The following is a 23,757-nucleotide window of genomic DNA, read 5'->3' on the forward strand; positions in this document are numbered from 1 at the left end:
GCTCTCGCACCCGGGCCCACCATTGGTTTGTTACGCCATTGGTTAAGTCAGTTTTGCACTGCATATCTACACGGTAAAGGACAAAAACTCAGGTCTTTGGTTTTGCTGAATGTTATACCGCTTTGGGGTAAATCAGGGATTATCCACCATATGCTGTACAATGATCCACCAATATGAAGATACCTGCTGTGCGAGTGGATTAGTTTCTCTCTGATGTTGTAATAGCCTGTTTAGTCTGGATTTTTTCCATCCATGTTTAGATTGTTATAGACTAATTTATTTATTGTTTTGACATTAATCTGGTTCTGCTAATAATGTGTTATAGTGTTAGAAAGCATACACTAACACTAACAGTGAGATAAGTTCTAAGTGACATTTTGCTTTTGATTTAAAAAAATAATAATTTAGATTTGAATGTTTGCACATGGTGGCAGCCTTAACCTTGCTATTATTGTTTACATATAAAAGGATAACCTGCAATGGCCTATCACAAGATTGGTCTCAAAATAAAAAGGTGATTGTTTTGCATTGCAATGATTTTTGTCCTGATCCATGAAATCTTGGTCAGTTTTAGGTTTGATTCAGGTCACTCTTAGTTGTGATAGTGAACATTTGTAAAGAGTTCTCGAGGTCCAGGTTTCAACAGGCTATGAAACTTCAACAACCACAATGCACCACGGCACTGCATAAACAGGATACTAGGTGGAGTGATGTGCAGTCGATGGGGAATCAGCGTTGGAGGAGGTTGCAAGTGACAAAAGTGTTCTGCCGCGAGTGGAAGCAGTTCGTCTCTATACACATCGCATCTTTGCCATTTCTCTCTCCTCATGGCAACAGAAGATAAACGAATAGCGGTGTCCCAGGCTACATCAGAAACCTCATCGCTCCCTGCTAACCCAAACAATAATAATAACAACAATAACAACAACAAAGACAGCGAAGGGACCGACAGTACGACTACCGCTTCGTCCACGACAGAGACCAGCGGCGCTGAAACGCAAACCATCGGCAACGGGTCAGGAATCAACACAGCGAGCGGAAACAATGGCAAATGGGTTCGGCTCAATGTTGGCGGCACAGTTTTCCTCACAACACGACAGACACTGCTCAAAGAACAGACCTCCTTCCTCTATCGCCTGTGCCAGCAGCAAGACTTGCATTCTGACACGGTAAGGCAAGATTCATAATGTTGATTTGTCCCCCTACCTCGCCCTTCCTTTTTAACAAAATCTTGCTCTTACTCCTTAGCGAAGACCAAGGTCTAATTGATGAGTTGCCCTAGCAACAGCATCACTTTGCCCAAATGAAGCTACTAAGTCAGATGCGTGCACACGTGCGGTGGAGCTTTATGCAGCTACTGTAGCTTCTTGTAGAGGACATGTATTTCACATGTCCTCTAGCATCAGTCTTATTCAAACTATTCATCGTGCATTTTGCTTTTGTTCCCCTTTATACTTTACACAGTCATCCTCCATCTCTCTCTCTGTCGCACACACACACATAATTGTCACTGTGTGTGTGTGTTTGAGAGAGAGAGAGAGTGAGTGAGAGAGAGTAGGATCTCTCTTTTTTTGCTGTCTTGCGCAAATTGGTTTCCCGTGCATCAGTGGCTGCGGTAAAACGATGAGTAGGACAGACTTGGGAGTCTACATATGACCTTCACACACGCAGCCAAAATATTTCCACAGCACTCCACTCCTCGCTTTTCCTTTGCCTGCCTCTCTCCTCTTCTACTAATTAATTACATCGTAATGATTACTCATAACCACGTGCTTTTGTAGGCCCTAATTGCCACAGTATATCCCTTTAAAGTCCATCTTCATTTAGAATACTTCAAGTATTCTTCTCACTGTCTTTCCATGTATGTGTTGGTGGAAAAGCCAGCTTCTGTTTTATATCAGTGTGACCTAGTCACACAGAGAGAGAGAGAGAGAGAGAGAGAGAGAGAGAGAAAGAGAGAGACCCAAAATAGAGCCAACAAGTGCTGGTGCAGTTTCAGGCCCTCAATGTTTTGGCAGCCAAGATGGTGACAAGCTGATTTTTATCACTGTAGGGGCACGCTGGAGCTCTTGTGCTGGAGTGACTGCACTGGGTTGGTTGGGGACATTCCCTGATTCAGTCTCTATTAAAGATCATCTCCAGGTTTTAACCTTGCAAACATGTCTGTATGATGTCTGCTATGTATTACAAGACATATCATGAGTGAAATAAGTGTTATGGCCGAGGATTTCTGCTTTGATTCAACCGATCACAGCCTCAGTAAGTGAATTTACGCTACAGTCCTTTATGACTGCCATATGGATATAGAAACAATTCTGAGTATTTGGGGTGGGACAATTCTTTGCAAACAAACAGACAAGCTAGCTAACGTGTCGGCCGCAGTAGCCTGTAGCAGGTAAACAGTGTGTAGAGAGGGGGTGGGGCCTGAGGCATTCCAATTCCTGAAATGAGGAAGAAGGCATAAAGTTACATTTAACAAGCCATTTTAAAGCCATGCCTTTTTTCTCAGCATCAAACAACTTTTATATCAACATGTTCTCACTTACAACATACACACACACACACATTAAGTGCAAGCTGAAAACCCATGTGCATGCATACTAGCTGACAGTGAGTGCCTTGCCCCTCAAATACCATCAGTGGCCATCTTTTTTAACATTCAGATTCCAGAAATAGATCTGTTCTATTTCCAATTTCCTTGACTGAAACCTCTGCTTTTGGTCTCTGTTTTTGTCTTGAGGCCTTTGTAGAGGGCACACGTGTGAGTGTGCCTCCCATGTTGTCTGTGTTGTGTGTGTGTGTGTGTGTGTGTGTGTGTGTGACTCTCTCTCTCTCTCTCTCTCTCTCTCTCTCTCTGTCTCTCTCTCTCCCTCACTCTCTATCTCTCCTCCCCTCTCTCCACAAGCTCTGAGCAAACAGACCATCTGAAATGTCACTCTTGCCCCCCTCCTGCCGGGCAGAGGGCAATTGAACCAGTTTAAAACATACATCCGCGCGCGTCATCCATTATTAAACAGGCCCAGCGAAAGGTCAAGAATCACAGCAGGGTCTCTCTCTGCGTGAGCGAGCATCGTCAGGGAAGGACTATAGTTTTAGTGGTTATTAGATTTTATGGGCAGATTCCAGCACATGTCTGTACTCGCACCCACTATAAAGGCTCCCCCGCATCCTGCAGGACTTGTGTAAAGATAAGATATGTTCGATCACGGCAGAACAGTGTAGGCAGCAGTCTGGCAAACTCTCTCTCCCTCTCTCTCTCTCTCCCTCCCTCCCTCCCATACCTGTGAGGGTGTAAACACAGGGTGGCGTTTGAATGGTAGATAGTTGCTGACGTGCAGGGGGCCAGTACATTTACATCTGTTCAGCCTTAATTACAAGTTGCATGGTCTATACTATCTTTGGGGAAATGTGTGTGTGTGTGGAGAGAGGGAGAGAAAGAGAGAGAGAGAGAGAGAGGTGGGGCTCAGATGCTGTGTGAAGACTCGTCCCACCCTTCAGCAGGCAAGTCATGTTGCTGTTTGCTCGCTTGCTTGCCATCCGCTGCTCGCTTGCTTGCCATTACGGGCGATACTTGAAGAGCCTATGTAGTGAAGTAAGTGGAAGGAGCAATTGTAAAAAGAGAGGGAATTGCTGGCAGAAAGAGAGAGAGAGTATAGTGTTTTGTGTCAGGCATAAACAAGGCTATTGTTTTGTTTAGCCAGGCGGCTGTTTCCTGTGGGAAGTACGAGTTCCCCCTCAGGGGCTCGTTCTCCACATTTCCTGGTAGAGCATTAACCTGAGACGAGGCTTGACATTTTCCGTCATTAAACGACGCGCTCCTCACCATCAACAGTGGTCCTATTAAAGCACACAGAAGGGGGGTGGGGGTGGGGGGGGAGGGGTAGTTTGGTGACGCTGATTTGCTAGTCAAATCTGCCCCCACATTTTTCGGTTACTCAGCTCAAAAGACGTGCTGGAGTGTAAAGCCAACAAGGACACTCTGTCCCTGAAGACTGAGCCAGCAGTGTGGGCACCACACAGGTGTCATCAGACCTCACCTGCTGTCAGTTTTTGCCAAGTCAGTCAGATTAGACAACTCTGTGTAGGGTGTGTATATTAAGATGGTTGTGTTATTGCGTTGTGTTGTATGTGAGTCAGTGAGAAAATCAGGAAGGAAGTCTTTTCAGGTCACACACGGGTTAGTTGTTTGTTACTGTTGTTGTTGTAACTGCGTACAGAATTGCAGTATTTAGTATCAGATATGCTGAACATGAATGCAGAGCTGAATATTGTAGTATTAAGACATTTTTGACTAGGCAAGATTCTCTATTTAGAAAGAATATGACGTTTTGTTTCCCTGTGTATGTGTGTCTGTGGACGTCGACCAAAAAAAAGATTTTCTGCTGTTTGCTGCTGCACAGAGCATCTTTTCAGGCATTTTCAAAATCAAGGCTTATGCCTCAGCATGTGTCCTCACATTGCCGTCTCTTATCGACCCCCTTCCTGTGCCCATCCTGAGTGTCCCTTGTCCCTCTTGTTCTGTTCCAGCTCCCCCTCTTCCATCAGAAGCCTTTCATCTCTCCCCTCTCTCCCCCGTTCTCCTCTCCTCACTAATTTAGCCCGTCACGGCGTGGCTGCCCATGTGACTGCTGCGCTCTTCCTTTCAGGAATAGGCCATCTATTATCACTTACCTCCCCTGGCTCTCTTCACCCCCACCCAACCCCACCCAACCCCACCCCCTCGCTCCGTCTCCATTAAGCTTCAGTCTGTCTCTGTCTGACACTTTCCATCTCTCTCTCTCTCTCTCTCTCTTTTTCTCCATTACCTTCTCTCGATATGTCCCCCAAGCCTTCATTCCTGCCCACTTAGCACCGCCTACGGCTGGATCCTTCATTGTCTGTGTCCAACATCATCCTCCAGCAACATCTCTCCCTTCCTTGCTTGTTTTCATGTATTCCCTCAATCAAGGGTTTCAATTTCACATCACCGAAATTCTTCAAAACAGTTCACCAAGTGTATTTTGGTTTTTTTATTTGTTAATGTGACTTCTTGGTAAGATCTGGACATAAAAGCATTCAGCCACACCACAAACCCTCAAGTACATTGATATCACTCTGAAAGCACAGATTGTTTATAAACTAAAGATTGCTGCATGGAATATGATACAATCCAGCCCTCACCAAAGCAAGATGTTACTAAACTGGATCCACCCCGCCTCTCATCCCACAGCACCTACTCTCTCTCCCACTCCCAGTCCTCCTCTCGTTCTCCGGCTTTCTCTTGAGTGTAAAAAAGAGTGGTGCCTAGGGCCGGGTTGTGTAAGGCACTCGCCGTGCAGTAATGGAGAGAGCAAGAGAGAGATGTGGAGAGAGAGAGAGAAAGAGAGAAAGTCAAGCTCTTATCTTCCTCGAAAAAAGGCCAAGCGCTGTGGAGTACTTACATTGGGCTCTGAGTGGCTCAGGGAGCCGAGTTGGCACTAAGGCACTAAGTCACTCAGCCATACACACACACACACACACACACGTCACTGATCACAGCGAGACTTGCTGTGACGACACCAGCAAGGCTTTCTCAGGCAGCTTTCTCTTCTACATCTCTTCCTCTCTTTCTCTCTTCCTCTCTCGCTCCCTCTCTTCTTCCCTCGATCTCTCCCTCTTCCCTTCCAGCACTGCTGTACTTATCCATTTACATCAGCTCTCTGCTCTCCCACTCATAGAGCAAGATGCTGGAGGACATACACAGTACAGTGTATGATGTAACACAACTCTACTGTGTGTGTGTGTGTGTGTGTGTGTGTGTGTGTGTGTGTGTGTGTGTGTGTGTGTGTGTGTGTGTGGAGGGAAAGCAGATCTTGTGTCCCTATGTCTCCTGAGATGGACTGATGACCGTGTTGTCTCCCCCTGATCTCTCCTCTAACAGGACGAGACAGGTGCGTATGTGATCGACCGCGACCCCACCTACTTCGGCCCCATCTTGAACTACCTGCGGCATGGAAAGCTGGTCTACAACAAGGAGCTGGCAGAGGAAGGTCTCTCATTTCAGACCCACTATACATTTATGACACCATTATGGCAATAGCCATTCCAGGAAGTACATGAAAGCAGCACAAAAACAGACGCACAAAAATGTAACATTCAAATATCAGCCTGTGGTCATCATAATATATTTACATTTATTCATTTATTATAAAGGGGAATTTTGCTTACTTATGGAACGAGTCTCTGTATCAAGGATAAGGCAGTCTCTGTGTGGGGATTTTAAGGGGAGCTGCATATTTGAATACATCATTCACTGAGTCCATGTGCCTTTAGTCAAAAGCTGATGTTGAACTCTAATGTTCTGTTTCATCAAGGTGTTTTGGAGGAGGCCGAGTTCTACAACATTACACCGCTCATCAAACTCATAAAGGAGCGCATTCTGGAGCGGGACAGTAAGACGACCCAGGTAACGGCTCTCCACTGCTGCCTCACAGGGCGAAAGGAGAATCAATACGAGATCAGTTTAGTACGGGCAATAAATAGCACAAGGGCAGCTTTCCACGCAGACAGACAGGTCGTTAAGGCACTTAATGAGAATCCTCAGTGCTCTTTTTTTAACCTTCGCGGGCCGTTGGATTTGGTGACCTGAGCAGACGTCCATTTCCTTGTAGTGCGACTCAGGCTCAGTTGCAGTCAGCCACCAGCAGGGGGGGTTCCATGGTGTAATGGTTAGCACTCTGGACTCTGAATCCAGCGATCCGAGTTCAAATCTCGGTGGGACCTGAGTTTTGAACATACCAAGAATGGCTCTGTGTCTGAAAACATGTTGTTGCAGACAAGCATAATAATGTTCAGCATGTTGACAGAATCAAGGTAGAATGTCTGACACATATAAAAAGGGGAAGCCACCATACGTGTGTGCATGCCACCCCTCCCCCACCCCCCTTGGCCACCTGGCCAATCACCAGTGTAGTGAAAGGACTGGAGTGTTAGAGAAACACCTCTGTATGTCAATCAAAAGAAATCTAGTGCAACCCTAGATGCACACAGTTGTGTTACTGCATGCCAGTGGATTTTCCCGACGGTTGGGGGGGGGGGGGTACTATGCAAATGCCTTGAAGTATTACCGTAATTTGATTGGCTGGTGCCTTGCGTTGCTGTCCGTCGGAACATTTCTCAACTTTTTACTGAGACGACGGGAGCGACACAACGCAACGCAACAGAACCACAATTCACTTCGGCAACGGATGACAGTGAACGAGATGTGAACCAGCACTGCATTCAATGCAATTCAACGCAATTCAACACCATAACAAGCAGTGGCTCTTGACCCCCCTCATTTGAAGATGTAATAGTGCTCTGCAGGGCCGTGCCCTTTCACCGGGGGAAGTCATGCGAGGAAAGCACAATGTTGCTGGTGGCCTTAACGCTGAGGGCTGAGGGGGGCGGAGGGGGCGGAAGCCTCATGAAAAGAGAAAAGGAGAGAAAAAAGACCCATTTCAGCCCAGTCTAAAATAAGAGCTCAGATGGAGCCTTGCGCAACTTCCTCTTCTGCCTGTGTGTGTGTGTGTGTGTGTGTGTGTGTGTGTGTGTGTGCGTGCGTGTATATGTGTGTGTGTGTGTGTGTGTGTGTGTGTGTGTGTGTGTGTGTGTGTGTCTCTCTTTGTCCTGCGAGCGTGCGACACATAGGGCTCAGTTCAACCATTTTTGTTTACTGTATTAATAATGTGAGCGTTTCTCTCTCCACTCGGCTTATATAACATCTCTTTTTTCTTCTCCATCTCTCTTTCTCTCGCTCTTTCCCACTCGTTTGCTCCCTCCTGCTCTCCCTCCTGCTGGGTGCTGTCTCTTCTCTCTCCGACATCATTCTCCAACCACAACTCATCTCCTTATCTGTCCTGCCCTCTCTAATCTAAATATTCATGCTATCTCATCTTTACTTTGTACCTGATGTATTGTTATCTACATCTGTCCATCCATCCATCCATCTATCCATCTATTTATCTACCAATCTATCTTTTTTCATCTACTGTTTCATTCAATCTTTCCATCTCTTGCTTTTATGCTCTTGTTTATTTACTCATCCTTCCATTAATCCCCTCACAATACTTCACTTCTCTCACATCCTCACATTCACTCATCATGCCATGTCCTCCCCCTCCCATCCTACATCTTCTCTTTGTCTTTCTTTCTCTCTCCTGTCTCTCTTTCCCTCCATCCAGCAGCAAGTGCCTCCCAAACACGTGTACCGCGTGCTGCAGTGCCAGGAGGAGGAGCTGACGCAGATGGTCTCCACCATGTCCGATGGCTGGAAGTTTGAGCAGGTCAGCGTGCGCGCCTGCCGCAAGCCCCGCCCCGGACTGCTCTGGACTGTGGGTTGGACTGACACTGAGTTGATTAACCCCCCCCCCCACCCCCCTCGTATCCCCCCTTTTTTATCCATTACCCCACCCCTTCCCGTCCACGTCCTTAACGTCGTGCTCAACCCGAAACCTTCCTCCTACACCTTACCCAGTGTTCAGTGCGCTTGACGTGGACGTGTGGTTTCAAAGCTGTCCAATGCGTTGAGACGCCTGCCCCACATAAATGTGCTGTCAAATGTGAAATGTTGGGTTTGAATGTAAACTGATTCCCCTTTTCAATCCACCCCAGAACTCTATAGTGTGACCAAGAAATCAAACACTGTGAGAGGGAACAATCTGTTTCTTGCTCTCTCCTTTCCTCTCTTTCTTTCTCTTTCCCTCCCTTCTATCCCTCTCTCTCCTCTCTCTTTCTCTCCTTCCTTCTCCTTTGTTCTCCCCTTTTCCCTCTCTCTCTCTCTTTCCTTCTCTCTCTCTCTCTCTCTCTCTGGTAGATGGTGAACATCGGCTCATCTTACAGCTACGGGACAGAGGACCAGGCTGAGTTCCTTTGTGTCGTGTCCAAAGAGCTGCACACACCTGGCGGAGGCCTGGGGACAGAGCAAAGCCACAAGACTAAGGTTAGAATCACACACACACACACACACATACTTTTCAGAGTGAGCCATTGATACTTTTAAAACATGGGCTTATTTTGCTCTCTCATACATGCACTGTAGTGTGTTTTTAGTAAACTTGAATAGAATCCTATGTCCTTGCAAATGTGTACAAAGTTTGTAAACATTCCCTCTGTTTGCTGAAGAGCAAGTTCATTTGAGTCTGATTCACTGAATGAGTACACCTCTAACAAGGGAGTTACTTTAACTCCAACACACACACACACACACACACACACACATTCACACAAGCATTCACACAAGCAGCTGGTATAACCAACACGTCTCCAGACATCATCAACAATCATCATGATTCGCTCACCCACTGTTCACCCACCTGGCTTTCTAGATGAGGAACCGTATTAATGTTTCCCATGACCAATGTTCCAAAAAGGAAAAAAGAACATAATGTGTCATTCAGTCACACCACCACTCATCACATAATCATCACATACAAGTACCACACACACCCACCAATCCCTCACTGTCCGCAATTCTCATCCTACTTCTCTCCATTCTCGTTGTCCTGTCGTCATTCTATGTTGTGCTGTCGTGTGTGTGCATGTGTGTGCGTGTATGTATGTGTGTGTGTGTTTATGTGACAAGCCTTCGGAGGTACAGGAGGAGGAGGACCCTGCGAGAGAGGAGGAGCAGGAGGAGGAGCAGGAAGGGGAGAGAAATGACCCTCGCAATGAGTGGATTAGGGACTAGCAGACCACTGTAGAGCTACTCGCGCTTCCCCACACAATGGCGGATGGGTGAGGACTGAATCCCCGAGCATGCTTGCAGTGGTGCTTCTAGATGTAGCTGTAGCCGTAGCACCATAGTCCTGAGCGGTCAGCAGTGGCTGGTCTCCCCTCCTCCCCGAGAGCTTAGCCAAACAGTCATCCTAGCCCTGCACAAAATATACTCAAAATATTCAACCAACCAAGGGACATACTCTGTAAAGCTTTAAAAGCCTCTACAAAGTGACGATGCACCAGATTTTGCACCAGATGTATGTTACTTGGAAACACCTGGCGTCTTAGTTAAAACATGGGGTATGAAACCCCAACTGTCTCCCATATGTGTCTTTGTAAAAACGCATCTCATCACATTGTCGCATGTTCAGACACCACCACACACTGGTTTTATTGTGTTGAGCTCCTATTCGTGCTGCACACAAAACTTGCCAACCATCACCAAACCAACTTTGAGCCCCACCCTAGAGGACTTCTGATGAGTAGCACTACCTCTGACTCTGATCAGTAGAGTGGGGAAGAGTGTGTGTGTGTGTGTGTGGGGGGGGGGGGGTGGTGCTAGAGCAGGGCTGGAGCTGTGAGCATCTCTCTGGGAAGAGGGTGAGTCATCGTCATCGCTGCAGTAGGAAGCAGGGTGGGTGGGTGGTTGGAGGCTGCTGGGCTTCTCTCTGTCATTAGATTACGTTGTGTTTAGCCTGATACCCGCCCATAAGATTACACTGAGTGGCTTTGCACTGCTCCAATCAGTGGGCGGTAACGAGGTTAGGACCTGAGGAAATATGTTTTCCAAGTCTTATCTGTAAGATAGTTTGATGCGCAGTACAGTATATTCAGATATATTTGTTTGCATAGTCAGAATAGTAGGCTTATGTCAATAATATCTTTGCTGTTCCTGGCTCATGTTATTGCAGCAAGACCAAACAATATCAAATAGATAAACATCCATTACACATTCATTACACACAGTACTCATACACACAGTACACATACAAGTATATATGACATTAGCTAAGACCCTAAAAACATGAAATCTTTGTTATAAATACAGTAGATACTTTATTTTAACAGGATAGAAATACTCCCAAGAGCAAAAACAACCAAAAAAGTATAGTTTCCTAATTAGGTTGTTATTCTCTCTCCTGACTTTAAGAGTCCTTTTGATTACATCTGAGAGACTTCTAGTCGAAGATAGAAGAGGTGACAAAGAAAGCCCTCTCTCTCTTTCTCCCTCTCTCTCTCTGTCTCTTCTCGCCTATGCTCAGCTGATTTGGCCTCATTGCAAGTGTGACATTGATCTCGATCTGCCCTCAGGCCTGAGGAGGCACTGTTCCACACCACATTCCACTCCTACTAATAGCTGAGATCATAAATAGGGCAGTGGCTTTTGCTCATCACTCCTCAGATATATAGGAAATTGGAACAAAATTGCTGGTTGCCGTTACTAATTACTATGTCCTTTAAGTAATGTTATTGATTTTCCAAGAAATATAGGCCTGCTGTGGCTGAAATGGACTGAGAGTTAAAGGGGTGGTTCAGGATTTTGGACATAAGACCTCATTTCCAAGTAAGCAAGTGTGATATTTATCAGTGGAGACCGTTTTCAACACGTTTCATCCAGTCCTTCTAATTGCAGAGTTCGCAGGTGCTAGGCTAGCGCAAGTCAACGGTATGTGCTAGCCTGCCACTAAAGACAGTCTTACCCACTCCAAAGTACACCGAGGCAAATTCCAGACAATCGATGTAAATGTCTGTGTTGATAGAATAGTGTGAGAAATACAACTACCCTCGCATCGCGTTGCAATAGTTATACTTTGGTCCCTGAAGTTGGTAGTAGTCATTTTGCATCTCAGCGGCGGACTGATATTACCAAGGCTACTACTAGGTATCCCCATTGGAGTGCGCTTTACTGTTTACTTTTCGGCGCAGTACTACCAACCGGAGCAAGTATAATTCCGCCGCTGCTAAGAAACTAGTCCCTCAAAATGTAATGCGATCGTTGAAATGCAAGGATAGAATAACGTTAGAAATAACACTATCAAAACAGACATTTACATCGATAGTCTGGCGTTATAATTTATTTGCCTCGGTGTACTTTGGAGTGGGTAAGACTGTTTTTAGTGGCAGGCTAGCACATACCGTTGACTTGCGCTAGCCTAGCACCTGCGAACTCTGCAATTAGAAGGACTGGATGAAACGTGTTGAAAACTGTCTCCACTGATAAATATCACACTTGCTTACTTGGAAATGAGGTCCTATGTCCAAAATCCTGAACCACTACTTTAAGAATAAAGCGAAGAAATGTCAGACTGCCAGTGAAATGCAGTAGCACAAACCTCCACAGAGGAGTGTTCTGGCATGTTCCAGGAACCCACTCACAAACCCCACACACACACACACACACACACCAAGAGAGACACATTTCACACATTTCTACATAAGAGGAAAGCAGGTCTGGATGAAGCCAAACAGACTTGCAGACCCAGGTGGTAGATATTCAGCGTTCATGCTAATAGAACTCCCTCGACACACACAGACACACACACACACACACACACACACACTCACCGCTGTGATCCTTTTGTGCGTCCTCAGTACTGCCTGATATGCCCTCCCTCTGGGTTCAGACAGTCCCATAGGGGCAAAGCCAGGCACATTGTGTAGATGGCCACACAGGAGTCACCCAAAGCTTAGGTGGGGGTGAGGAGGGATGGGAGATTATATAACCAGATCACACACACATCAAAGCACTCTGTGAACTCTTTGTCATTCCCACCATCTGCCATTCTCACCTGCACTGACATCCAAAACGCAACATTTGTACAAAAGTGATGTATGCATCAGCCATCTGATTCATAGCAAACTCACACACACTAAAATAGATTTGGAGCAGTAGCCTATGTAATGCTACAGAGAGGTTTTGTTGTTGCTTTGTTATGGATTTGAAAGAGGAATATGTTTTCCTGGGTGCTTGTGTGTACAGCTTTTCTGATGAATGTCCTCTTTGTGTCTGTTCTTGTATTGCAGCTTTTTCAGATCCACGGATCCAGGATGTAGGAGGACAGAGATTTGATTATTTGTTTTTTACTTCTTTTTGTGTGCTGAGGTTTTATAGCTGTAGTGATGTCTTTCTGCCGTAGCTGTGTTTTTCTCTTACACTTTTATTTCATACATTTCATATTTCAGTAAAAAAAAACAATATGAAGACCTGCTTGAAGACTTAGTAAATATTCTTGTCCACTACAAAGATTTTAGAAATATGAATCAAAAAGGAAGACATGACACTAAAATTGGTGCATTTTAACAGCTTGCCAAAGAGGCAAACACATCTTAGTAACATGTATTCAACCAAAGAGCAATGACTAACTCATCCTAAATAGGCAGCTAACGCTGTACCAGGCGAGAGAAAGCCAGAGAGATTCCCAATCGGCGCAGATTCAGCTTCTCTTGACAGATACAGCTGTCCCGTGCAACATTATAAGCTGAAAATCACTGGCTTTTGAGATCCGCTTAAGCACAAATGGCCCTTTGCATTTTTTGTATCTCGGCACAGCATAAGTATATCTGTCTGAACCTGAACCCCTGTAGAGCTTTGATTTACAAGTGCGTGCTCAGTGTATGTAAGGTGTATGTACATAAGCGTTACGACAGAATGTGGCACCCACCCTGGATGCCTGTCAATGTGTGTGTGGATGGAAGTCCTGGAAAAAACACCCCTTTGTTGACTAGTTCCTGTAGTTCCTCTTTAGTAGGGCTAGAGTCACTAGCCAGCCATTAGGGAGCACGACTGTGCTCTACTGGGTAAATGCTCAGGTACTCACACTGGCTTGGGGAGAACTTCTCCCTCTATGTGCCATCAGAGAGGCTTTTAGGCTGCACACTGGGAGAGTCCACACCCGGTCAGACAGTTGGTCTCCCGTCCTCTACACTCTTCTTTAATGTGGTGTCATTTGGCACAATTTAGAGTGGGTTTATGAACTGGATGTAAAAGCTAGTAATAGCCTCATTATTTATCGTTTTATTTGGCATGTACTGTATCATATTTTTGTTTTTGTTGATTTTGAGGCTTCCAGAACTGTGGACATCTCGTATTCATCCGCATATTTATCAAAATGTTTTCCCAGATGTCTCAAGGGCTCATAGCTGCAGAAATCATTGCTCGTTTGTACAAATATTTTGTCCGAATCTTCTAAAAATCTTCCCACTCTCGAGGAAATTACATGTCTGTAGGGATCATTTAGCACATCAATCAGGGCCGGTCCACCTGCGCACTCGGCGGGGGTGCTCTGGTGGGTCGTGGGCCATTAGCACCCTGTGAGCCCCGAGGCTCCCGACTGATGGTACAGGCAGCTGTCTCTGCACCGCCATGCCAAAGTGCCGGCGGCCCCCATCACTCAAGCCCGCCATGCTGGTGTTCAGAGGTGTAGTCACTAGTCAGGCTTGTAGACTTCCGTGTTGGACGGGAGCTCAGGATATAATGACAGACTCCTGTGAGTATGTGTGGCAGGGTTTTTTATACTGTTGTTGCAATTGTTGTTGTTGTTTGTTTTGCCTCATTTTGGTTGTATTTACAGTTTTTTTTCCTTTGTGATCTGAGAAATATGTATTTTTCGAGACTGGTCTTTAATCTCAATTCAGTGTGTGTGTGCTGTATGAATGGCTGTGTCCTCTCTTCCCCACCATTTCAAATACTGTAACACACTGGCAATAATTCATTTGTCAGCCAAGCACACCAGTGGGCCAATCAATTCACATTATGCTCCTGTGAGTGGTGAATCCATCACCGGCCCAGGCCAATTTAAATTATAATAGACGGACATCTGGTCCAGCCTGAGGCCAGTGGTGAAGAGGGGTGATGCTCTAGGTCATTTAAGGGAAACCGAAGGAGCTCTATCAAGGTACCATTGAAATATAGGTGGCCTCAATTTGAATGATGAGCAAAGTGCAAAGTCTTTTAAAGCTAATTTAATAATAGGCCTAATCAATTTGCTAATTTAACACCATGGGCTAGAAATTAAAAACGCAAACATTAATGAGTCAGCTCAATGCTCCCACATACCACAAAATACCTATATGTGGCCTACTGGTTAGGGCTCCGGGCTTGTAACTGAAGGGTTGCCGGTTCGATCCCCGACCAGTAGGGAAAATGTGGGCGGGGGAAGTGGTTGAGCACTGCTCTCCCATGGCCACATCCACGGCCATGGAGCAAGGCACCTAACCAATCACTGCTCCCTGAGCGCTGCTGTAGCAGGCAGCTCACTGAGTCGGGATTAGTGTGTGCTTCACCTCACTGTGTGTTCACTGTGTGCTGAGTGTGTTTCACTAATTCAAGGATTGGGATAAATGCAGAGACCAAATTTCCCTCACAGGATCAAAAGAGTATATATACTTATACTAATACTATAGTTCATGCACAATAACTTTGCTTGTTGATAGACTTTGCTTTTTGTCCGCCATTCAAATTAGGCTCCAGGTCTCATAGGGTGCATTTTTTTTTTGCAAGTTGACTAACTATCAAAAACTGGGTGTATACTGGGTGTGTATACTTTCAAGTTCACAACAACATAAAGGTTTGCATTTTGCACAATTTTTATAGTAGGTAGTGTTCATGATAATGGAACACATTGGGATGTTTTTTGTTTTCTTTTGAACATGGTCCATTTGTCATAGATGATCATCTTTCACACAAGCTTGGCTTTGTGTTTACGTAATAACCTCCGTGAGCGTGTCCAAGCTGCTGGCTGAATGACCAGAGGCTGGGTTTATTTCTGCACAGAACGCGGTGCCATCTGTGGTGAGCCGTAAGGAGCTTCAGCCTCCTCTGTTCTAGCGGTCAGTGGGAGAGCACATCGACTGGCCATCATTTCAGTTGAATTGGCTTAAAATTGTGATTTAGTGAGGGGGGGGGGGGGGGGTGCCTAATGGACCGCTGTACGTGGAGGTTAAAAGAACTACTGGAAGCACTAGTCCTTCTAAACCCAGCAGAAGACTGCTGTGCTGTTGCCTCTGGCAGATGCAGGAGTGCACAGACAGGTTCTCAGGAAAGCTAATTCAATCACAGGGCCTCAAAACAATTCTACATGTAGGCCTAAGCCAGGAGAGAGGGAGAAGGGGAGAAACATTAGAGAAGTTAGAACATCTCTTCTTCTGTCTTCATGCTTTCATGTGGGGTAGAAATGGCAGAGAAGGTGGTGATAAATTAGGTGGTGATATAGCATTGAGTGTAGGGATACAGTTTTTAAGGTAGTCATATTTTGCCTTGATTTTTTTATTTGTTTTCATAGTTTTTTTTTTTTCATTTTACAACTGATCTCTGTTTGTGCTTCTATGAATGCTGATTATAGCATGGTGGAAGAAAAATGTATTTTTTTACAGTCTTTGATCATATTTTTTATGTTTTCTGTTGCAAATGGGTTTTGTTTTGTTATATTTTGTATGTTTTCATTTATTGAAAAGTAGCCCATTTATGTTTTTCAGCATCGTTCAGTATTTTAGTTGATTGGAGAATGGAGATGTTTAATGAAAATATGTGAATTAGATCTGATAAAGCAGCAGTCTTTATCAGCCATCTTTGACCCAAGACATTTCTAGAACACCCTACAGCAAACCCCAGACCTAGTGGGCCTCATACACCTAACAAGCAAATTCTCTGCTGGACCTTAGGGATCTAGTGTATTATCTGTGTGTGAGTGTATGTGATAGCATTTATTATTTGCATGAATGATTTTACATTCCTACGTTATTTATACATTGCTGTACCATATGGTTTCCGCTTATGTACCATTGAACTGTTAAGAGATTTTCGTTCATTACAATCAGACAATCCGTTTAGTTTTGAAGTTTCACTAAATATGTAAGATAAAGATGTATATACTGTAGACATCTGCAGCATTGTGCTTTGTCATACTGTACTTCACCAAATGTATTAACAGTATAACTGGAACCTTCAATATGTAATTGGTCTGCATTACAAGTTTAGCAATATTTCTTCAGACTTTGTTTTACATGCTAAAAAGGTGTGAACCAGTTCCAAGTGTTCCATCAGTACTCTAACATGCTGAGCAGGAGGGCATAACCTTGTGTACTGGTGGTCTAATCATGTAAATACCAAATGAGTAGACTTACAATAAAGGTTTTTTTTCCAATATTTTTGGTAATTGTGGTCTGAAATTTTCAAAGCAAGTACCAAATGAAACTAAATAACTACAGAACTCTCATATCATACATAATATGTATTTTTGAAAGATGATTGCCAGTCAAATGATAAATAAGAGGTACAATACAATCACTGACATGTCGAACAATTAATGTGGAAGCTAGCAACTACCACTGGAACAGATCAGTTGTTTAAGCAGAACTTCATGGATAAATTAAAGATGTATGCTACCAGAATACATGTAAGGAATTGAAATGTATATTGCACAATCCATAATTGCCACTTCAAACAAACAAAAATACAGTCTATAAAGTGATAACGATAACGATAATTAGTCGATATCCTTTAAAAAATTGTTTTTGTTAAAGTCTGAGTTACTTTACAGCTCATTATTTATGAATAGCATCATTACAATAATAACCAATAACCTAACCTGTGACTTTTTAACCAAATCAACCAATGCATTGTCACTCTATGACACATTTCCAATTCTGCCCCCACTTGTGTGTGTGGCAATAACATGGTCTAGCCCAGTGTTTTTCAACCTTTTTTGACACTTTAAATGTCCCACGGCACACTAACATCCTGTGTGGAAAAAAAATAAACATACCATAGCCTAAAATTTCAAATAATACACAGATATGGCCTTATTATGGCTTCTATGCAAGACCTGCTCAATAAAACAAGCGCCCTCTGTTTCATGTAGGTGAATATCTAATTTAATTGTTGTTATGAACTGGATATGTGATGATTCTGTGAATACTGGATATGGGCCCCCCGTTGTACAATGCCTGCCTACCACAAATAGTGCAATCAAACAATCAATGAGAGCATGTGGTTATAAATTATTTGATGCAACAGTTGCTTTTTTGGACCAGTGAGTGACATTTGGGTAATTTTCTGCGGCACACCTGATGATCTCTCACGGCACACTAGTGTGCCCCGGCACAGTGGTTGAAAAACACTGGTCTGGCCAGCTACATTAAAGATGAATAGGCCTAACAGTTTCCCAAGAGAAAGTCTGAAGCTGAAGTTCCTTTCAAACCTTTACATAGGATTCAATGTAAAACTAAGAGCAGACCAACAGCCTACATCTCAGTTATTTCCTTCTATGTTTTGTTTTATAGCAATCACGTAGGCTAGCATTCCAAGTTACAGAATAGAAACTAATGCGTTAGCTTATGGCTAATGTAAATGAGAAATCCCATAGAGATGCTAACGGTTAGCATAATCGGTAAACGTAGATATTTAGAGCGAACTTCAGTCCATTTACAAAAGAGTTACATGAGAATAGTAATTTGTTTACAACTGACTATTAAAATACTCAAAGGCTAATGTTTTCTCTACATATAATACCGTGTAGGAAAAAAGTGACTGTCTCATCAATGCTACTTGAACAGAAGTAGCCGCATAAAATCCCAAGTAGGCTACTCTTGCTGCACAAAATAAACATTAGGCTGCGTGGGACAGTGATCACGTGACACTTGCTCTGCTGCACTTCTCCCGCATAGCCTACCTCCTGGGAATGTATGAGTCTTCAGTGCGTGATTTCGAGTGTTTTTTCAGTAATTTAAATACTCGATAATGTCAATTTGCACATCGTTAAAACAATAATCACGATATTATCGCAGACGATATTGCCCACCCCTAACTCACAGTATTTGTCAGATAATGAAAAGCCTTAGATCAAACTCATCAAATCTTCACTCATTATTCTTACCTCATTCATTCATTCCTGTGCACATGAAGTTAGCTAGCCTACTGCTAGCGCTACCTGTCACTAATCTGACCACCAATAGAATTCTGAATTCTTCTGACTGGAGAAATTACCGTACACCTTCTTGAGGACTACGATCAATGAGTCCTGTACTCCCTACCTCTAGAGAGGTGCTCCAGCTGGTAATAGTCCTTGGTGCCAGATAAAAGGATGAAATACAAAACCAACTCTATTCGTAACATCCAAATTGGTGATTCATCGACATTCCGCGACATGGATGCCAACAGTAGGCCATTCCAAGTGAATGCATTTTTTTGCAGGTCCTCATCCTCCTCGGGCCTACCTGATGCAGCTAATCAATCAGGTCAATACAACAATCAGCCACTAAAATCACTGGAGTCAACCGTGTCCTCGCGCGAGTGCAAATGAAAGACATTCCTGCGACATCAGCCCTTTTCCAACGACTTGTCCGTTCTGAAGACTAGTCCGTCCATACCTCCATGTATCCCTCAATCTGTCCATCCATCTATCTGTTGAGATGAGGGGCAGGCAGCTCTACAGGAAGGTTCTGTAGTTTTCCACTGAGGCCAGGTGCAAGTACTCAGGCTCCTCATCCTCCAGCTCCACCCTGCGCTGGCGTGTGGACAGGGTCTTCCTCTTCTCCGGGCCTTGGAGACGCTTGGACAGGCACATCCTGATCATCTCGGCCAGGTCCTGCTGCAGACGCTGGAAGTTCTCCCTGCAGGAGGGACGAGGGTGACCACTATGTACACAACACACATCTGTGGCTACTCTGCTATTTACAATCATACTTACACCTTCCATTAAAAGAGTGAGCAAGTGTACATTTTTAAAAGTACAATCTGCAGAGATAAACTTCATCAGAAATAAACTTACGCTGTTGGGGGTGTTGGCAAATTGTAGTCCTGTCCTTTAACTCCAGTCAACCAGTATGTCATCTCTTTGCCCTTCCCCTGAAAAGAACACCATGGTTTCATCACATGTGTGTATGTACTTACATACATTTATATACATACAGTATACAGTCTGTACTGTATGCATGTATCATATACAATACACGTCTATAGAATGTAATATGTATATAAGAAGCTGGTTCAGACCTTGAGGTATGTCTCTCCTCTTTTCTCATACTCGAAGGCGCTGTCTGTGCGCTCCAGAATGTTGATGGTTGACTCGCTGACGTGGATGCGGAGAGCTGTGGGGAATCCCAGAAGACAATCAAACAGCCTCAAAGGCAGTCAACTATGAATGACCATCAATAACAGCTGGCTTGTGGAAATAGTAAGATTACTAGAAAATAGCTTTTTGGACAAAATGCAACTATTTAACCTTTGAAGGGTTAATAATTACATAGAAAATTTTAAAGCCTTCTAGACAGCTTAAAAACAACAAGTCACTCATATTCATAAAGTTATTTGTCCATGTGAATAATTCACAACATCAGATAGGGTCCAATGGTTAATTGCTCTAATACAGTTTTATCTGATTGCTTAAGCACATTTTTTGTAACTATGGCTTTTTTTGCAAAACTCTACACACAAATAGGAACAACTTTTACCCAATTAGCAAAACACTGTAGTTCTCTTGCAAAAGCTAACACACCTTGCTTAACTCTTCACACCTTCGTAAAAATGGTGTTTTCGTATCAAACAGTAAACACAAGCCATCACAAAAGTAAGCACACAATGTGCTAACTACACACTGATGGTATGAATAAAAAACACATCTGGCTTTTGCTTTCTCTGTGCACAAGGTAGACTATGTCAGTTTGAGGTCATACTTTTGTCATAGTTCTGTAAACATACAGGGATCCAAACTTCAAGTATTGGTGTTTATTTACACACATCAAAACAAACACAAGTGTGTTTTTCAAAACACAAAATAGCAATTTCACTGAGACAAAACAAATCAGTCTATATCGGGTCGTCTCTCTCAAAATTCCGTCTACATCACATGCAATGTCCTAGTCCAAGGCACCGGGAAAAATATATTCTGGAATGACGTATCCAGGCCTGACATGACAATATCCCCACATGTAGACTGTTTTTTTTTTGGCTGTAAAAGGGCTAATTCTTTCTCTTCTCACTCTTCCTGTTCCCTCCATTGTACCCATTGTACATTACCTGTGGCTTATTTATAGTGCTTAGGCTGATTGCAAAGTGAACTAATTATCTAAAACAGTTTTCACATGAGAAAGTGTGCCAGAGTTGGCAAAATAGTTTAAGTGCAGTGAGTTGTGCCTACAGTTGTATTAATAGTTTTAGAAATTGTGCTATAAGAATCACAGTTGTGTTTAAGCATTCAGAAAAAACTGTAATAGCCATACATGTGTATATACATTTGCTAGGAGTGTGTTGATCATTTGGAAATTGAGTGTAAAGCATGAGTTGTGTTTACAGTTCCGCAAAAAGAATGCTGTGCAGTGAATTGTGCCTACAGTTGTGCAAAGTGTGTGTTACAAAATTGCAAACTGAGTGCAAAGCAGTGTTTGTACTTTTAGTTTTGCGAACTCAGTGAGTGGTTTTGCTATAAGTATTAATAGTTTTAGGAATTGTGCTATAAGAATCACGGTTGTGTTTAAGCATTCAGAAAAAACTGTAAAACAAACAAACAAGGCTTGATACTTCTTCATAACGTCCTTCATCAGATCATAAGACAATTTAGCAGAGCTTACGCAATCCTGTGGACTCCATCCTGGACGCAGTGTTTACAGTGTCGCCAAACAAACAATACCTCGGCATCTTAATGCCAACTACACCGGCCGCACAAGGACCTGCGAAACCACAAATACACACACACACACACACACACACAATACACATTGCACATTACAGTAATCCTGAGCTTTCAGTACCCACATTTTACTTCATGGATTCTTGTCCAAAACTAATAGCCTGATCTGAAACACAAGGCTGTGTATAGTCATGTGACATGGGAATGCACATAAGATTATATGTCTACATAGACATGAACCACTGACTCACTCGTAATTTACTCACAGACCACAAAAAACATTTAAAAGAGCACTTGAGAATTTTTCTATGTAAGCAAGCAAGCCAAAGCACCCTTAATGTTTTTTTAGATTGTGTACATATGTGCTGTGTGTGTGTGTGTGTGTGTGTGTGTGTGTGTGTGTGTGTGTGAGAGAGAGAGAGAGAGAGAGAGAGAGGGAGAGGGAGAGAGAGATGGTCAGACCAGTATTGGGGTACCTGAGTGCACCCCAATTCGGATCCAGAGAGGAATGCCAGGCAGGTGGCGCAGCTCAAACGTGCCCATGAAGGCCAGGATGTCCAGTGCCATGCGACAGATGTCTGTGGCGTGTCTGTTTCCATTCCGATTAGGAAGCCCTGAAGCCACCATGTAGGCATCTCCAATCGTCTCCACCTGGTAACGACATGGCATGTACGAACAGGGAATGAGCATCAATACAAACTCCAGTTGAAGTGACAGAGTACTAGAGTTGTATGAGCATGCTATCTCTTTTGTGCATTACATGAAATCACATGAGCTAATGCCAAATGTATGGAGTAAGAGTGACAATTTCTAGACTGGTCACACACAAATGCCAAATATATTGACAAACATAACTAAGAGTGACCATTTCTAGACTGGTCACACACAAATGGCAAATATATTGACCAACATAACTAAGAGTGACCATTTCTAGACTGGTCACACACAAATGCCAAATATATTGACCAACATAAGTAAGAGTGAACATTTCTAGACTGGTCACACACAAATGCTACAGCACAATCGAGGTCAACAAAGCAAAATACCTGCACTCAGTCTTTCAGTCTCTCAGTGTCTTTTATTTTGTCTTTTTAATTATTCTTTATTTATAGGGCAATTCCATGGAAAATTAAGTTTTTTGTAACATCCATAACGCCAATAAAATGTGATGGTATGGTATGATGTGAATGATTACATGAAATTTGAGCATTTGCTATTTTTGGCTGAAGAATGTACATGAGAAAAAATGCACAAAAAATGAATGTTATCATTCACGTCATACAAATGCCAAGGCATTTCACTGGCGTTATGGATGTGACAAAAAGTAAATTTTCCGTGGAATTGCCCTATAAATGATTTTACCTTGTGTGTTTTATGTTTTATTTTTTATTATGATCTTTACTTTTTAAACTATTCTTTGACTATTGCCCTTCTATGCTTTTATTTTATGTAAAGCACAAGATTACTTTGATTGGATTGGAATGCTTAGACTGAGTGCAGAGAATAGCAAGATTGGCTTGGTAGCTGACCATGATCCTGGGATGCCAATAGCGGAGATATTGACCCCCTATGGATGAGAGGTCATTTAGAGCTTAGAGCTGATAGTGAAATGGAGGAGCAAGGGAGGAGGTGGAAGGCTTTGCAACTCCACCATGATGTAATGGGCAGTAAGGAGGGTTTTATATCCCACGAACGGAAGTGGGGTGAGTGATGTCTGTCAATCAACCCTATAGGCTCCTCCTGAACTTTGTTCAGAAAACATAATTTGAATGAACTCTGTGTATGAAATGTTCTATATAAATCAGGGTTGTGCAAAATTTGAATTGCAATTCTTGCTTCCTGTTTGCTACCTCAATTGAAATGCAAGTGAAATTCAAGAATTGAATTGGAATTTAAGAGCCAGTTTCAATTCAATTCTTGAATTTTGCACAACCCTGATATAAAAAAACTTGACTTGACTCGGTGTTACACTCTGACCTTATAGACGTCGTGGTTGTCCAGGATGCTGTCGAAGTTCTTGTAGATGTCGTTGAGCATGTCCACCACCTCCATGGGCGTGCTGTAGTGGCACAGAGTGGTGAAGCCCACAATGTCGCTGAAGTAGATGGAGACCTCTTCAAAGAGCTCCGACTCTACGCTGCCTGTCTCCTTCAGGGAGCGCACCACTGGGCTGTGGGGTCAGAGGGCACAGGCGGGGGGGGGGGGTCAGATCAGTGTCGGCCATCATGATTTAGGGGAAAAAAACCAAGCCAGGCTGATTGTATCCCAGGCTGGACACATAACTTAGCCTAGCAAACTTGCAAGGCAATACAGTAGATAATAGTGTGGTCTCTCTTTGGCCTGACCATTAAGGCCTCTGCCAATCATGTATTGACATATGTCTATTATTTTAATATTAATAAGATGTATCCCATCTGTC

The 23,757-nt window shown here is 43.5% G+C and overlaps 2 protein-coding genes and 1 non-coding gene across 7 annotated transcripts in view; 2 read left to right on the forward strand and 1 right to left on the reverse strand.

Moving 5' to 3' along the window:
* Window positions 1-736: 736 nt before the first annotated feature.
* kctd17 (potassium channel tetramerization domain containing 17) lies at window positions 737-16,858 on the forward strand. 5 transcript variants are annotated; one of them, XM_076298319.1, is made up of 7 exons: window positions 737-1,169; window positions 5,900-6,008; window positions 6,333-6,424; window positions 8,181-8,330; window positions 8,813-8,938; window positions 9,581-9,732; window positions 12,739-16,858. In XM_076298319.1, exons 1-6 carry the CDS (start codon window positions 828-830, stop codon window positions 9,683-9,685), a joined length of 924 nt encoding a protein of 307 aa, XP_076154434.1. In that variant the 5' UTR covers window positions 737-827; the 3' UTR covers window positions 9,686-9,732; window positions 12,739-16,858. The 5 variants fall into 5 exon arrangements, with proteins under 5 accessions (XP_076154434.1, XP_076154436.1, XP_076154435.1 ...); XM_076298321.1 differs by having other exon boundaries at window positions 8,181-8,282; XM_076298320.1 differs by having other exon boundaries at window positions 8,184-8,330.
* On the forward strand, window positions 6,670-6,741 carry trnaq-cug (transfer RNA glutamine (anticodon CUG)). Its single transcript has one exon. It is a non-coding gene; the product is annotated as a tRNA-Gln (tRNA).
* A 2,281-nt stretch (window positions 16,859-19,139) lies between the features above and the next one.
* gucy2cb (guanylate cyclase 2Cb) overlaps window positions 19,140-23,757 on the reverse strand; it is a 30,088-nt gene continuing 25,470 nt past the window's right edge. Inside the window, exons 23-28 of the mRNA XM_076298792.1 lie at window positions 23,316-23,508; window positions 21,815-21,989; window positions 21,280-21,378; window positions 19,706-19,800; window positions 19,482-19,558; window positions 19,140-19,323 (exon numbers count right to left, since the gene is read on the reverse strand). Of these exons, the coding sequence (XP_076154907.1) occupies window positions 19,140-19,323; window positions 19,482-19,558; window positions 19,706-19,800; window positions 21,280-21,378; window positions 21,815-21,989; window positions 23,316-23,508 (823 nt within the window). The remainder of the gene's footprint in view (window positions 19,324-19,481; window positions 19,559-19,705; window positions 19,801-21,279; window positions 21,379-21,814; window positions 21,990-23,315; window positions 23,509-23,757) is intronic.

The sequence above is a fragment of the Alosa pseudoharengus genome, unplaced genomic scaffold, assembly GCF_046254945.1.
Source record: "Alosa pseudoharengus isolate Yale_2024_CS ecotype anadromous, Long Island Sound unplaced genomic scaffold, YU_APseudo_1.1 YU_APseudo_1.1_scf_21, whole genome shotgun sequence".
Lineage (NCBI taxonomy): Eukaryota > Metazoa > Chordata > Actinopteri > Clupeiformes > Clupeidae > Alosa > Alosa pseudoharengus.